This window comes from Pestalotiopsis fici, assembly GCF_000516985.1.
Source record: "Pestalotiopsis fici W106-1 unplaced genomic scaffold PFICI_Scf_1, whole genome shotgun sequence".
In the NCBI taxonomy this organism is placed as follows: domain Eukaryota; kingdom Fungi; phylum Ascomycota; class Sordariomycetes; order Amphisphaeriales; family Sporocadaceae; genus Pestalotiopsis; species Pestalotiopsis fici.
The window spans coordinates 2,416,163-2,432,648 of NW_006917091.1; the positions used below are offsets into that span (position 1 = coordinate 2,416,163).

General features: G+C 28.7%; 1 protein-coding gene across 1 annotated transcript; it reads left to right on the forward strand.

The window, feature by feature from the left end:
- Positions 1-14,476: 14,476 nt before the first annotated feature.
- Positions 14,477-16,334, forward strand: PFICI_00732 (uncharacterized protein; the record flags this gene model as incomplete). The annotated part of the gene is made up of 5 exons (XM_007829313.1): positions 14,477-14,702; positions 14,774-14,912; positions 15,039-15,435; positions 15,493-16,094; positions 16,166-16,334. 5 exons carry the CDS (start codon positions 14,477-14,479, stop codon positions 16,332-16,334), a joined length of 1,533 nt encoding a protein of 510 aa, XP_007827504.1.
- Between the last annotated feature and the right edge of the window lie 152 nt (positions 16,335-16,486).

The window sequence follows — 16,486 nt, forward strand, 5'->3', positions numbered from 1 at the left end:
AGCATATATCGAATAATAAGAATTTATTCGATAATTTTACTATAAAATCGGATTTTTTACCGATTATTATAAATAATAGAAAAGTATTTTTAAAAAAAATTAAAAATATTACGCTTTCCTTCGAAATTAACCGGGAAATACGTAAAATAACGTTATTAAACGTATTTTATATACCGAAATTTCCGCTAAATATTATATTCGGCTAATTATATTACTAAAAAGGCGGTATTATAAACGGGAATAAATTATATAATTTTAAAAATAGGCTTTTTATTACGTTAAATTAAGAAAAACGTAGATTTTTCCTATACCTAACTAATAAGTTAAAGCTTAATATAATATATTTAGCTATAAATCCACTAAAAATAATAAAAAAAGCCTGTGTAATCGGTTTAAATTACCCGAAACCGAATTCGGATACGAAATTTAACGAAACTACGGATTTTAAAAAAATTAAATTAATCTTTAATTATTCGAATTTCCTTATAGCTACGGAAAAATAGCATAAACGATTTAGCTACCCTAGCTATAATATTTTAGCTAAAATAGCTAAAATAATTACGGGGATTTTTAAAAAGGAATTAAAAAAAAAGGATTTAAATTGCGAATTTTATATTTCGGGAAAATTTACCCGAAACCAGCCCCGTATAAATCCGAATAAGGCTAATAAACCGTTATATCGTATTTATATCGATACGGTTTATATTACCCTTTTTAGCTATTTCGGTTATAAATATATAACTGGTTTTATAAATAATAAAACCGGATTTCGGGAAATTAAATTTTTTAAAAAAAAATCCGATATATTCGATATTATAATAAATAAAATCGAATATTATAAAACCTAATTCGGAAAATATCCGAATATTATTCGCATAAATAATAGCAAAAAATTTTCCCTAATTAAATTAAAAAATTATTTAACTAAAAAAAGGATTATTTTCGAATTTATAATTTTTTATATATTAAAATAAAACGGTATAGCTAAACGTACGAACCGGATTATTATCGAAAAAACTAAAACGGTTTTTATCGATTTATAATTCCCGAAAAACCTTTAGGAATTTATTATAAAAGCAGTAATTTATTTAATAAATTTTACTGCTACGGTATCCGGTTTATTTACCCCCTATTAGGAATTTTACGATTATTTCTGGCTAAAACGGGATAATACGCTTAATTTATTTTAAATTTATATTTTAGGAATACCGGTTTTAGTTTATAAACCGAAAGAAATCCGTAAAAACTCCGATAAATTCGGAGTTACCACTAAAAACGGGAAAATAATTGGATATAACGGTAATAAAATCTATTACATATATCTTCCCGATCAACCGTATAAGTTATAGATTATACGGATTTTTTATATTCGATTATTACCTAAAAATCGAAAAAAAGGGGAGAAATTACCGGATTCGAAATTACCGGATTAGGAAATAATACCGGATAAAAGTCCCACCGACGGTGAATTTATCCAATTAACAGTCCCGAAAACGGTGGATCCAACGAATCCACCTCCCGAAAACGATCGAATTCTTCGATCCATTACGAATAAATCCATAATTAACGATCGACCGGATTTACCCGGAAACGAATCTAGTATAGATAATGGATTTAGTATAAATTCCGAATCCATAGATATTAATAATACCTTTTCGATTATTCCGAATAAGTCGAATATTAAGGTAATTTTTCCGAAACTTACGGATTCCGAACGAGATAAATTCGTTAAATACGACGAATTATTCGCCGATATCTCGTATTATTTAATTATTAAAAATTTAGGCTATACAAAACCGAAAACTATAAAATAAGCGCTAAAAAGCCTTAAAAAGAAAGAATAAAACTAGGCTATATATACTAAATTACGGTAATTAATTTAGAAAAGGATTTTTTAAGCTATCGATCGAAATAAAGTCTAAAAAGCCGGTAAAATCCCATTATTTATAAAATAGGTATTTAAAAGGAAAACCGATAAAAACGGAAATATCGATAAATATAAGGCTAGATTGGTTATACGTAAATTCGAATAACGATATAAAATCGATTATTTCGAAACGTTTGCTATAGGAATAAAATCTATTATTTAGAGGCTTTTATTAGCCTTAGCAGCCTATTACGATTGGGAAATCGAATAAATCGATATAATCGGTGCCTTCCTAAACGGGAAATTATACGAAAAAATATATATTACCCTTATAAACGGATTATCCGAATTCTTATCCGAAAACCCGGATTTAAATAATTTCGGATGGAAAATCAACGAAAAAGACTCCCAGGTAATCCAGCTTAAAAAGGCCTTATACGGTTTTAAACAAAATCCACGCCAATAGCAAATTACGCTGAAAAACAGCCTAAAAAAGCTTAGATTTAATCCATTTATTTCAGACGAATTAGCTTATTATAATAAAAAATCCAATATTTTTATTATAATTTACGTAAATAATTTCCTGATTTTTGGCCCTGATTTACGTAAAATTAACCAATTAAAACAGGATATTTCGAAAGAATTCGAAATAAAGGATCTAGGACCAGTTTTTTATTTTCTTAGTATATAAATTAAAAGAAATCGAGAAAATAAAATAATTCGTATAAACCAGGCAATTTACCTTAAAAAATTATTAGAAATTAACGGATTTTCCGATATAAAACCGGCTAATATACCATTTAGCCTTGGATTCCCAAAATCGTTATATACGTTAAAAAATAAAAATAACGAAAAACCGGCTTTAAAGGAATTTATCTATTTATATTAGCATTTATTAAATAGATTAATATATATTATAATCCAAACCAGGCCCGATTTAGCTTACCTTATAGTATATTTAGCTAAATATATATAAAACCTATCGAAAATTACGATAAAAAGGGTAAAAGGGGTATTTAATTATTTAAAATCCTATTATTATTTTAGAATTATTTTTAACGGGAAAATAAAACCCGCATTAATAGGTTATTCCGATGCCGATTTTGCTAATAATTTCGAAACCCGTAAATTAACGTTCGGTTATTTATTTATTTTAAATAATAAGCCGATAAATTAGAAATCGAAACGGTAATTTACGATTTTTTTATTAACTATTAAAGCCGAATTTAACGGGTTAAAGCAGGCTACCTATAAAGCAATATAGTTAAAAAATCTTTTTATAAAAATCGGAATTAATATAAATACCGTATTAATTAAAAAAAATAATATAAAAGCTATAAATTTAGCATATAATCCGGAATATCACTAACGTATTAAATATACGGCTATATGGTATTTTTACGTACGGTAAAAGGTTAAAAATAAAAATATTCGAATTAAATATATTTTAATTAACGATATACTAATAAACGGCCTTATAAAACCATTTTTTAAAGATAAATTTTAAAAATTTATTAAATTATTAAATTTAACCGATATTATTTAATAAAAGGAGTATTATACGGATATTAATATAATATTATATAATATATAAAATTAGCTTTATAACGTATATTATATCGTTATAATTGTTACAAATATATACCTTTATATATGGCAAACAGAGGATATTAGCGCTTAAAAAGATAATATGCGGGGCTTAAAACCGAAATCCGCAAATATTTTAAATAAAAAACAGGCCAGCACCCCTGCTAGCTATTAATAGCTATTAGCAGGCTTATTATTAGATTAGTAATTTAAAGGTGAAATTCGTAATAAAATTAATAAGCTAAATATAAATATTATTATTACGATAATAATTTAGGAATATTAATAAGGGAATAAATAGGTATATATTATAAAAGGATTTTTTATATAAATAGTTATTACTTTAGTAATTAATCTAAGCATTTATTTTACTTATAAGTAAAGCATTTAATACGCTTTAACGATTATATTTATAAATTAATTCAATTACTTTTATTTTTAGATATTTATTGCTTAATACTTTTTTTAAAGCTATCGTTCTTTATTAGCATAAACCCTAATATTTTTTATATTTTAGGTTTATTTTAGAAACCTATAGTATAGTCGTTATATTTTGATTATTTTTATTTAGGTATATTATTTTTAAAAGAAATTTTAAGCAATATTTAGTAGGATATCGTTAACCGGAAAAACTCTTTTTTCCTTATTTAAATACCCCTAGCGCTCGCTTGCGTAGGAGATAAAAGAAGATGATTTCGAATTAATTAAGAATTAATATATGGAATTAATTAAAGAGATCCGCGCATTTAAGGAGAGGGAAACCACTTTTTTTGCGCGCGAAGCCTAGATAGGATAAGTTATATAGGAATTATAGAATTTTAATAACGCTATAGCTGGGGTAGCTAATATTATTTTTACTTTAGTTTATTCCGAGAAGCTTAAGCTTAGCGTATTAGCGGCTTTTGACGGTATTCCCGGATTATTCTAAGGATTTTTGGCTTAGGTCCGAGCTTATTAGATTTTTTACGGTAATTAATTTATAATAAAGAAATAAAAAATATTTTATATTGCGTTTTATTTTAAAGAACGAGTATTTGCCTGGTTCGAACCCTATTTTTTAAATGTGATTAAGTACGAATAATAGGTAGAATTATACAAGGCGAAAATTTAGAATATTTTCTAAGATTATATAGGATTCGAAATAGCGCTTCGATTTTTATTTTAGGATCCGGACGAAAAACGATAAGCTAAAAGGGAATTTAAAAACCTTAAATAAAAAAGATCCGTATTTAATTATACGGCAGATTTTAAACGCATTATCGCTAAAATAGAATATACCGATAATATTAGGATTATATTATATTATCGAAAATTTAAAAATAGTGTTAAAGACGAATTTAGCAGAATTTTTAAATTATTAGCCGAATTTAGCAGATATAGCGAGCTTACCGTTAAAATCGATAATTAGTTATACGCTCGATAAAACAAGAAAAAAGGGAATTATTTTACGCTATATTTTTAACGCAATTACGCTAATATAGGTAAATTACAAAATAACTAATAAACTAAAAATAATTAGCGCGATAAAACTTTATACGGAATTTATAACGGATAAATAGATTTTAACGCTATTTAGCATAAAAATAAATTTAAGGTTAAATGCTATAATTGCGATAAAATGGGATATTATGCTAACGAATATCGCTAATTTAAAAAATTAGGATTTAAGCTAGTGCTAAAAGGTAAAAAGTAGTTTAATAGCACTAAAAGGGATAATATGCCCTACGAATTATTTTTTTAAACGGCGTGCTTCGACGACGAATATCGGACGCATAAATCTAGCAAAAATAAAAGCGGATAGTATTTTTAAAAACGGAAAACCTTAGCAGTTATACGATTAAAAAAGATTATATATTTTAGAAAATAGGGATAATTCTAAAATAATAATAATTATATATTTTCGGATGCTTTAAAAAACGAAGCATATTATTAAACGAAATAAATAAAAGGCCGGAATTAATAAAATTTATGCGATAATATTTTTAGCTATAAAAAAAGCATTGATATCGATATGGATTTTAATAAATAAAAAAGAGATAAATTCGTTAGATTTATTTAAGATAATAATAAAGAATATATTATCGATTATATATTTAGAAACGGAATTAGTTACGTTTATAATGCAATTATTATTATAATAGAATAATAGGATACCGTATTATAGCTTGTAAAGATTTTTTAAAAAAAGACTAATATTTTATAAACCAGACGAACCTTAAAAGCGATAATAGGAAACGATATAAAGCTTATTTATATATATTTAGTATATAATACCGTAGTATAGTACGGATATATTGACTTTAGTTATAATATATATTTATAAGATAAGATCCGAAAAGGGATGTTTTTTTTGCGATATAATAAAAACGCTATTTATCACTTTTTTAGGGCGGGAGAAATAGAAAATGTGGAGATTAGTTATATCGATTTTCGAGGATTCGTAATGCTTTATATACGATTATAAAATTTAGACCGATGCCTAAAAAACGGGGATAGGAAATGGGAAGAATGCCTATATTATAATTATAAATATTACGTAATAGAAAAAATTAGAGTATAGCACCTTTTTAGAGAATATAAAGCAATAAGACGTATTCGCGTTATAGCTATTTAATTAGGAAACGATAATACCGAAAATTTAATACGAGTTATTAATAACGGATACGAATTATTTATATATTTAATAGCTAATTTATTATTACGACTAATTATCGAAATAATAAAAAAAACGGGAGAAACCTATATTAGGATTATTATTAGTTTATATTTCGTATATTAAGAATATAAGGAGCTAAAAGAGCTTTTTAAGGACGACGGAAAATAAGGAAATACTTTTAATATATAAAAAAAAATAGGCGAATTATCCAAATAATACGGAAATCGACTTTTACGAGCTAGGAAAAACCTAAATATAATAAAATAATAGGTATATACGGCCGCCGAAAAACGACGAGCTAATAAACGATTAAATAAAAATTTAGGAAAAAACTTAAATTATTTTTAAAGCAATAAAAATAGTCCCTAAAAGAGAAATCTATATATGCCACTAATAGCACTAATATTAACGAAGATTTTACAATCTAAATTAGGATTATAAACTAAAAAATACGAGCCTTAATAGATATAAGAGCTTAAAAAAATTTTATTTCGCTAATAATCGTTAACGCTTTATAAATATTATAAAAATAAAAAAAACGCCTTACGCATTCTAAATTATTAATAAAAAACCTATATCGTATAAAAACGGAATTATAAGCATAAAAATTACGTATATTTAAATTTATATCTAAAATTACGAAAAAAGATTTACGTACGATATTATAAAAATTACGGATTATAATATTATCCTAAGGATACCCTAATTACGAGCGAGTAACCCTAAAGTAAATTAGAATATCGGCTAATTTTAGTAGGATATATTAAAAAAAGAGTTAGCCTTTAAAAAGCGCTAAAATAAGCCTTTAAGCAATCCTAAAATATTTGGATTTTATTTTATAATTAAATATATTAAGCCGAAATTCGAAATTAAAATACTAAAAAAATACTAGGAGTTTAGCGATTTATTTAATAAAATATTAAAAATAAGATTATTAAAGCATATAAAATACGATTATAAAATACCCTTCTAAAAAGGAAAAAAACCGTATTTTATACTAATATACCTAATAAAACCTTAGCACAAAAAGGCACTAAAAAAATACCTAACAAATATGCTATAAAAGGAATAAATTACGGAATTTATTTTACCCGTAAAATACCTTATACTCTTTATACCAAAAAAAAATAAAAACGGGAAACCTAAATAAAGATTTTGTATCGATTACCGTAAGCTTAACAATATTACGATTAAAAATCGATACCCTTTATTTTTAATTAAAAACCTACGCGATAAATTATACGGAGCCTAATAGTTTATGGCCCTAAATTTGCCTAATATATACGGTTTAATACGCATTAAAAAAGGAAAAAAATAAAAAACCGCTTTCCGTTGCAAATACGGATATTTCGAATATAAAGTTATGCCTTTCGGATTAACTAACACACTAATAAATTTTTAAAATATAATTAATAACGTTTTAAGGGAATACCTTAATAAATTTATAATAATATACTTTAATAATATATTTATTTATTTTAAAAATTTTAACGAATATTAATAATATATTAAAATAATGTTATAAAAATTATAAAACGCGAACCTGCTAGTTAACCCCGAGAAAAGCGAATTTTATAAAAAAGAAATTACTTTCGTAAAATACGTAATATCCCCCGGAGAAATTAAAATAAAACTATTTAAAATTTTAATAATAAAAAATTAGCTTATCCCGATTTTAGTAATAAAAATTAAATTCTTTTTAGGATTTGTAAATTTTTATTAAATATTTATTTAGGGATTCGGAAATATTGCCGTATTATTTATATATTTAATAAAAAAAAAATATACCTTTCGATTAAATACCCGAAGCGTAAAAAGCCTTCGAAGCAGTTAAAAAACGAATTATAAACGAACTTATAATACGTATAATAGACTTAAAACGGGAATTTAAAATCGAAATAAATGCCTTAAATTACGCTATAAGCGGATAATTTATATAAAAAAACGATAACGGGAAATTATACCTAATTATATTTTATAGCAAAAAGTTTACAAAAAAATAATTAAATTACTAGATTTATAATAAAAAATTTATAGCTATTATCGAAGCATTCCAAAAATGGAAATACTATTTTAGCGGAATTAAATACTAAGTTAAAGTCTATACCGATTATAAGAATCTAGCCTTATTTATTATTAATAAAGAATTTAATAAACGATAAATTAGATAGGTAGAATTTTTAGCAGATTTTAATTTTAGAATTATTTACCGCAAAAGATCGGAAAATGGAAAAGCTGACGCTTTTAGCCGAAGACCGGATTATTTTTAGGAAGTATTAAAAGAAATTAATATTATCCTTTTTATAGATAATAATAGAGACCTAATATTAATTATAACTTTATATATAATTATAAGGGTTATAAATAACAAAAGTTGGATAAAAAAAGTTATCGATATAATACGACCGCTATTTTAAAATCTATTTTATAACTTAGCGTTAAAAGAATTCGAAGATATCGTTAAATACTAAGGCAAATTTTGGATACCGGATAAATTCCGAAAAAACCTTATTAAAGATTATTATAAATTACCGATTTACGGATATTAAAGAATTTTTAAAACTTTTAAGCGAATCTAATAAAAATTCGATTGCCTAAATCTCCGATAAATAATTAGCAATATTATTAAAAAATATAATTTATATAATAAAGCAAAGTTAGCACGGCATAAATAATATAGGGAATTAGAACCTATACTACCGCTAAATAAGATATAAAAATCTATTATATTAGATTTTATAGTAAAATTACTATTTTTAAAAAAACCTTTAATTAGGACCTTTTACGATAATATCCTAGTATTTATAAAACGATTTACGAAATACGCTTATTTTTTCCTATATAAAAAAGCTAATAACATAAAAAACCTAGCCTATACGTTCCTTCGGACGATAGCTAGTTAGCACGGATTACCAAATAAGATTATTTTAAATCGAAATAAGCTCTTTATATTAAAATTTTAGAAATTACTTATTAATTAGCTAAAATGCGATTATAAGCTTTTAACGGCTTTTTATCCGCAAATTAACGGATAAATAAAACAAGCAAATTAGGTATTCGAAAAATACCTTAAATGCTACGTTAATTACGAATAGGATAATTGGGTTATATTATTACTATTTGCGTAATTCGCGTATAATAGTATAATACGAGAATTTATTAGAATATCATTATTTTACGCTAATTACGGATATAAACCCGATATTATTAAAAAACTATTAAAAAAAAAAGAATTTATATTATATGCGATTTTACGCGTTAAATAATTTAAAGACCTATAAGCAAAATTTTAAAAGACCTTTATTATTATTTAATAAAAATTAAAAACCTAATACGATAAAAAAAAATTAAGGGACTAATTTTTAAAAAAGGAGATAAAGTTTACCTTTTACGCAAAAATATTAAAATAAAACGATTAAGCGATAAATTCGATTTTAAGAAATTAGGATTATTTAAGATCGATAAAAAAATTTCGAATATTAATTATCGATTTAAGCTATTAAAAATTATAAAAAACCATAAAACCTTTTATATTTTATTATTCGAATTAGCATTAAAAAACGCTAAAATCGACGAAATATTAAAAACCGAACCAAATTAGCAAATATATAACGTTAAAAAAATTATTAATTATAAAAAAATCGGACGCGGATACTAATTCTACGTTAAATAGGAGGGTTACTTACCTAAGGAAAATATTTAGGAACCTAGGAAATATATAAAGGATTACGTTGCCTTTAAATATTATTTTTAATTAAAACTAAAAAACTAAAATTTCTAAAATTATTTCCGATTTTAATCGAAAACTAATTAATAACGTTTATACCCCTAAAAAATTAAACCTCGGCTACGGCTTCCGCCTCCGCCCGCTTATCCTTTTTTAGCTTATTTAGGGATTAAAAATTACGATTTACCATCTCCGTATTACGGGTTACTAAATAATCCCGTTAGGTACGAAAGCGCTTAAATTTAGCTAACGCAATAGCAATTTGCTCGTAAAAACGACGGAAAAGCTTAAAAATTTCCTTTTTTTTCCGCCGTAAACATTGCGACTCGTTTATTATCCGAAATAAGGAAAATATTAGGATACCGGTCCTATTATAAAAACGACCGCGACGAATACATTTTTTATACCGCGACGTTCCCTTTATTATTCGACATTTCTAATTACGCTTATAATATAAGGAATAAAGCATAACGTCGAAACCAAGCTTTTCGATTAAAGCCGTAAAACAATATTATTATTTAATTTTTAAAAGTTTTTTTTCGCCGTTAGCAGGTTTTGCGATACGGGGCGATATAATAAAGCATATATTATAAATAAATATATAAAAAAACGAAAAAGCTAAAAAAAGGAATAGAAATAGGAACCACGACCTATTTATGCGATTTAAAGTTTTTCGAGGATAAAAAATATAAAAAAAGGAGCTAATATTATAAATATGCATTTTTATATACGGTAAATAAAGGATATTAGCGCTTAAGAAAATAATATGCGGGGCTTAAAACCGAAATCCGCAAATATTTTAAATAAAAAACAGGCCAGCACCCTTGCTAATTATTAATAATTATTAGTAAGCTTACTATTAGATTAGTAATCCAAAAGTAAAATTTATAATAAGATTAATAAGCTAAACATAAGCATTATTATTATAATAGTGATTTAAGAATATTAGTAAGGGAATAAATAAGTATATATTATAAAAAGATTTCCTATATAGATAGTTATTACCTTAATAATTAATTTAAGCATTTATTTTACTTATAAATAAAGCATTTAATACGCTTTAACGATTATATTTATAAATTAGTTCGATTACCCTTACCTTTAGATATTTATTGCTTAGTATTTTTTTTAAAGCTATCGTTCCTTATTAGCATAAACCCTAACACCTCTTATATTTTAGGTTTATTCTAAAAACCCGTAGTGTAGTCGTTATAATAATAGTTATAAAACCTATCGAAATATCGTTAAATAACGATATATAGGAAATTAATAAAATTTACCTTATATTAATTTATAATTAATATAATATTATTTATAGCTATTATTTATAATGCTATATAATTAATAAGTTATTATAATTAATTATTATGGCTATTATAGCCATTAGAACCTACTGGAATCTAGTGGAACGTTTTATTGGATTTAGCCCCACTAAATGTGGCTAGTGCACCTGGCTATAATAGCCCTGGGTTATAAGGTAATTTATATTATAAAAATCTATAGATTTCGATGGTTTTTTCGATTATAAATTAACCTTATTATTAATTAACTCGATTATAAATCTAATTTATTAGTAATATATTCTAGAATATTTTTATTGGTTGATTTTATGGGTATAAAAGGTAGTTATTCCTTTGTAATTAGTTATTTTTTCCTTAAGCTTTAATAAATTAGTTATATAGCCTTATAACTACCTTTTATAGCCTGATTTTACGAATTATATAAACGCTTCCCTGTGCCTAAATTTATAATCCACCAATTATATTTTAGAACACCTAGGCTTTTTAAATATCGGTTATACCGTTATATATATCGGTAGTTTTAAAAAACCGATCGATTCCTAGCAGTTTAAAATATAACTGTAATGTGGATTTTTACGTATTCTAGTTTTCGGATCCGGAAAACTTTTGTTTCTCCGGCATTTGGCATCCGGCAATAATACGGATAAAGTTATCCATTTTGCCGAATTTTTGCCGTTATAACGGTATAATTATCGTTAAAAACGGTAAAGGAATCGTTAAGACAATGAAAATAAAAGAAATTAATTCTTTTATTTTATCGATAAAATATATAAAAGGATCCAAATGCTATAATATAATATAACAGGTGCTATAAGGTGCTATAATAAATCGGCTATTATAATAGGGATTAGTTATAAATGATTTTATAGCCGTTATATGGCTATAACGGGTAAAATCATTATAATTAGCCATTTAACTATAATTTTCGATATAATTACGGCTTATATAGGCTTATATATAAGCCTATAAAAGATCGGCTATTATAACGGAATTCTAAAATCTACGTTAAATTAATTCATTTAGGAGAGCGGCTATAGTTTTCGATATAAAGTCCGGTTCCTAATATAATCGATATTATACCGGACCGGGCTTATAACCTGTTTTAAGGTATAATTAGTAAATTATAAACTTAGGCATAAAAAAGCGTTTATATAATTCGTAAAATCAGGCCGTAAAAGGTAGTTATAGGGCTATATAACTAATTTATTAAAGTTTAAAGAAAAAATAATTAATTACGGAGGAATAATTACTTTTTATACCTATAAAATTAACTAATAAGAATATTTTGAAATATATTACTAATAAATTAGATTTATAATTAAATTAATTAATAATAAGGTTAATTTATAATCGAAGAAACCATCGAAATCTATAGATTTTTATAGTGTGGGTTACCCTGTAACCTAGGGCCATTATAGCTAGGTATATTGGTTATACTTAGTGGGGCTAGATCTAGTAAAACGTTTTATTAGATTTTAGTAGGTTCTAGTGGCTATAGTGGCTATAATAGTTAATTATAATAATTTGTTAATTATATAGCATTATGAATAGTGGCTATAAGTGGTATTATATTAACTATAAGTTAATATAAGGTAAATTTTATTAATTTCCTATATATTGTTATTTAACGATATTTCGATGGGTTTTATAGCTGTTATAACGATATAATATGCGTTATAAAGCTAATTTTATGCATTATACGATGCTGTATTAACATCCGTGCAATAATCTTTTATTAAAACCGAGCTAATATTTAAAATCGTTTAAAAAATCGGAAAACTTTTAATTTTCCTTTTATTTTATCCGAATTAAGCGATTATCCGCGATTTATTTAGCTTTTTTATCGATAAATTAGTTTTCGATTTTTTTAAGGAACGTTTTTTATTTAAACTATTTAGGATTAATGCTAATAAATTATTACGTTACGCGAAAGCGCTTATTTTTTAGGAAAGTTATTATAAAATTAAAATAAATAAGCTATTTATTATTTAATAAATAACGGTTTTTTATTATTTTTATTTTCGCTATAATAAAAAAAAGCTTAAAGGATTCTGTTTTTCCGTCCTAAAAAGGCTATTTAGCGGCTTTATAATAACTAAAAGCGCTATTATAAAAGGCTTAAGCTATATCTTCGGGGTCGGAACCTTTTATAATATCTGTTAGATAAGTGCTAATAAGCGCATTATGACTAAGAATCGATAAAAACCAATCTTTTGTGGTGCAGTGGTAAAAACCCCACCATTTAATAATTAAGAGTCTCACTGCCTCCGCCGACTAAAACTTGAGCGTAGAGGTCACAAGTTCAAATCAAGTGTCGACCACCTAACCTAAAAAAAAAAAATAACAGCAACGTCACGGAGCAAAAAATACTAGGAACCAAAGATCTCCAGCTCGCCCGTAAAAGACGTCCAAGCTGAGGGGGTGTGTTAGATAAGTGCTAATAAGCGCATTATGACTAAGAATCGATAAGAACTAATCTTTTGTGGTGCAGTGGTAAAAACCCCACCATTTAATAATATCGTATATTAAGGGGAAAAGCGAGGGGTTATTAAAAAAAGGAAATTTTAAAGCGATTTCGTATTTATTAAGATTTTCGGATATTACGCTATTAAAAATAGGAAATAATACTAAAAACTTTATAAACACCTTATTAATTTATATAAAATTGTAAAAATAAAGCTAATTTATATATAATAGGCTTATTAAATACGTATAATTACGTAATTATAGCCAGATATAGTTTATAAATTAGCTTAAGTAAAAGGAAGCTATTTCCTATACGCAAATTCTATCGTAACCTATTTAGGCACCGGATCAATTATATATCCGGTGCCGAAAATCGGGTGCACCCGTAACACAGCCGAAGGTAACGTATGGTGACTCTTTAGTGTATTGTGACATATTTCACTCATTTGCCCTTCGCTGGCATGTTATGTTCAAGTTTGATCCTGTCAGTTGACATGATGGCGCCTCAGGTTGCGGCACAGTTCAGTGTCTTACGAACTTTGCATCTGGTACAGAGTATAGCTAGCAGCCCTGGCCCCCAACGGAGTTGTTTTCTTCCTGTGGCTGATGATGCCCAAGCCAACGGCCAACGGCCTAATTCTACCCTTGCTTACCCCGCTGTAAAGCAACAAAGCGATTTCGAGCACCTTGCAAATTATGCTGCGTTTCGACATGGACAACATATTAAGCAGCATGATGCATGAGTCCTCCTGCAGTAGCAACCAATATTTGTACTTTAAATAGAGCCTCGGCACTTCAAATTTCATCTAGATCTTTTTTATTCAGCTCGTTCCAAGATAACATTGCACGTGCAAACATAAAATTTGAGCAGCATGGGCGTGTCTTTCAGGCTGAGCGAGGCGCTGTCGATAAGTAATGTCATTGTGGCATCTGCAATCTACCTCGTCACATTGGTTTTCTATCGCCTTGTGCTACACCCTCTCGCGCGATTCCCAGGCCCAAAACTAGCCGCTTCAACACTCTTGTACGAGGCATATTATGATCTCGTACGCAGCGGTCAGTATACATTCAAAATTGCCGAGTTGCACGAAAAATATGGTACGTCTATAGATTTGCTATCAAACGCTTAGAGCGCACTATATTCGATGCTAAACTAGACCACAACATAGGGCCCATCATTCGCATAAGCCCCCACGAGCTTCATATAAACGACCCTTCCTATTTCGAGAAGCTCTACCGTCATGATGGACGATGGGACAAGTATTCATGGTCATATGATGGGTTTGTTGCGCCAGGTTCCACGCTTTGGTGAGCATTTACTGCATTGATCGATAACTTTGATTAGCTGGATGACGACTTAATGCCATCTTCCACGTCTCCTCCCTCTATCGCACACACTTGATTGCCGGCGCTGCATACTAATATACTACATAGCACTGCACCACACGATTTGCACAAGGTCCGCCGACTTGCGCTCAACAATTTCTTCTCCAAAGCCAAGGTCATCGCACGACAGGATATTATCCAGCGAAACGTTGCCAAGCTTTGTGACCGAATCACAGAGCTAAATGGTAATACGTTTGACTTGGGAGCAGCCATAAGCGCTGTCGCGCGTGACATTGCATGCCAATATATCATCAACAAGACATATGGAGCCTTAGATAAAGATGATTTCAATGTTGCCACGACACAAATCTTGCAGCAAGGGGGAGTAATGTGGCGTACCAACAAATTTATACCGTGGTTCAACCGAATGATGAGATCGATACCTCGAGGATTGTTGGTAAAAACGGCCGACGAAAGCACAAAGGCATTCTTTGAGTATCTGGAGGTATGTGAATGAAGCGAATAGTACATGGGGACTTTAGACCGCTAACGCCCGGTACAGGAGAGCGGAGAAGACACGACGAAGCTTCTGAAAGAGGCGGCTACGCCTTCTGTCGATGAGGCACCCCGCACCATGGTCCATGAAATCTACGACTCCAAACTCCCTGCATCCGAAAAGACAATTTTGCGTGTTCAGCCAGACGTGTCAATGACCACGGGCGCCGGTTTCGAAACAACATCTGCAGTGCTGCGATTAATTGCATTTCACATATATAGCAACCCTGAAATCCTTGATCGCCTGCGGGCCGAACTCGCTACATTGGCTGTTCCCGCTTCACCGGTAGGTGAAAACATTGACGCAAAGATGCTGGAGCAGCTACCTTACCTGACTTCGGTGCTCATGGAGGGACTACGATTGAGTCCGGCACTTTCCACGCGCATGGCACGCATCGCCCCCGATAGAGAACTTGTGTACGACAAATACTGCATCCCAGCTGGAACGCCAGTCAGCATGACAGTTATTTTGATGCACACAAACAAGGAACTATATCCGGAGCCACTGTCCTTTCGGCCTGACAGATGGATGGACCTTGAGGCTCGCAAGCGTCTGGAAAAGACGTATGCCCCATTCTCAAAGGGTACGAGAATGTGTCTAGGCCTGCAGTAAGCCTTCGCTTCTTTCTCTTATGTTATGGAGTTTTCCAAGGCGTTGTGATTGTCTGATGTTCTTCCAGTCTTGCCTGGGCAGAAATGTATCTCGTTATCGCCGCCCTCGTGCAACGCTTCAACTTTGAATTGCCAAGCGCCAAAGCAGAAGATTTCGAAATGGTGAGTGATCGGTTCATCATTGGAACAAGAGCCGGCGCTACTTTGAATGCTCGCGTAACCTTGTGCACATCCTGAGATTAAAGTGAATATGAAAGCCGAGATTTCTGGTGAGACAGTACAGGATGCAACGGTCGCAACTCAATCCAGTATGTTCACGTTTTAACTCCCCTCTATGCGCCTCGATGTGCTGCCAATGGGTAGTTGTGAGCTATGTAACTTTATGAAAC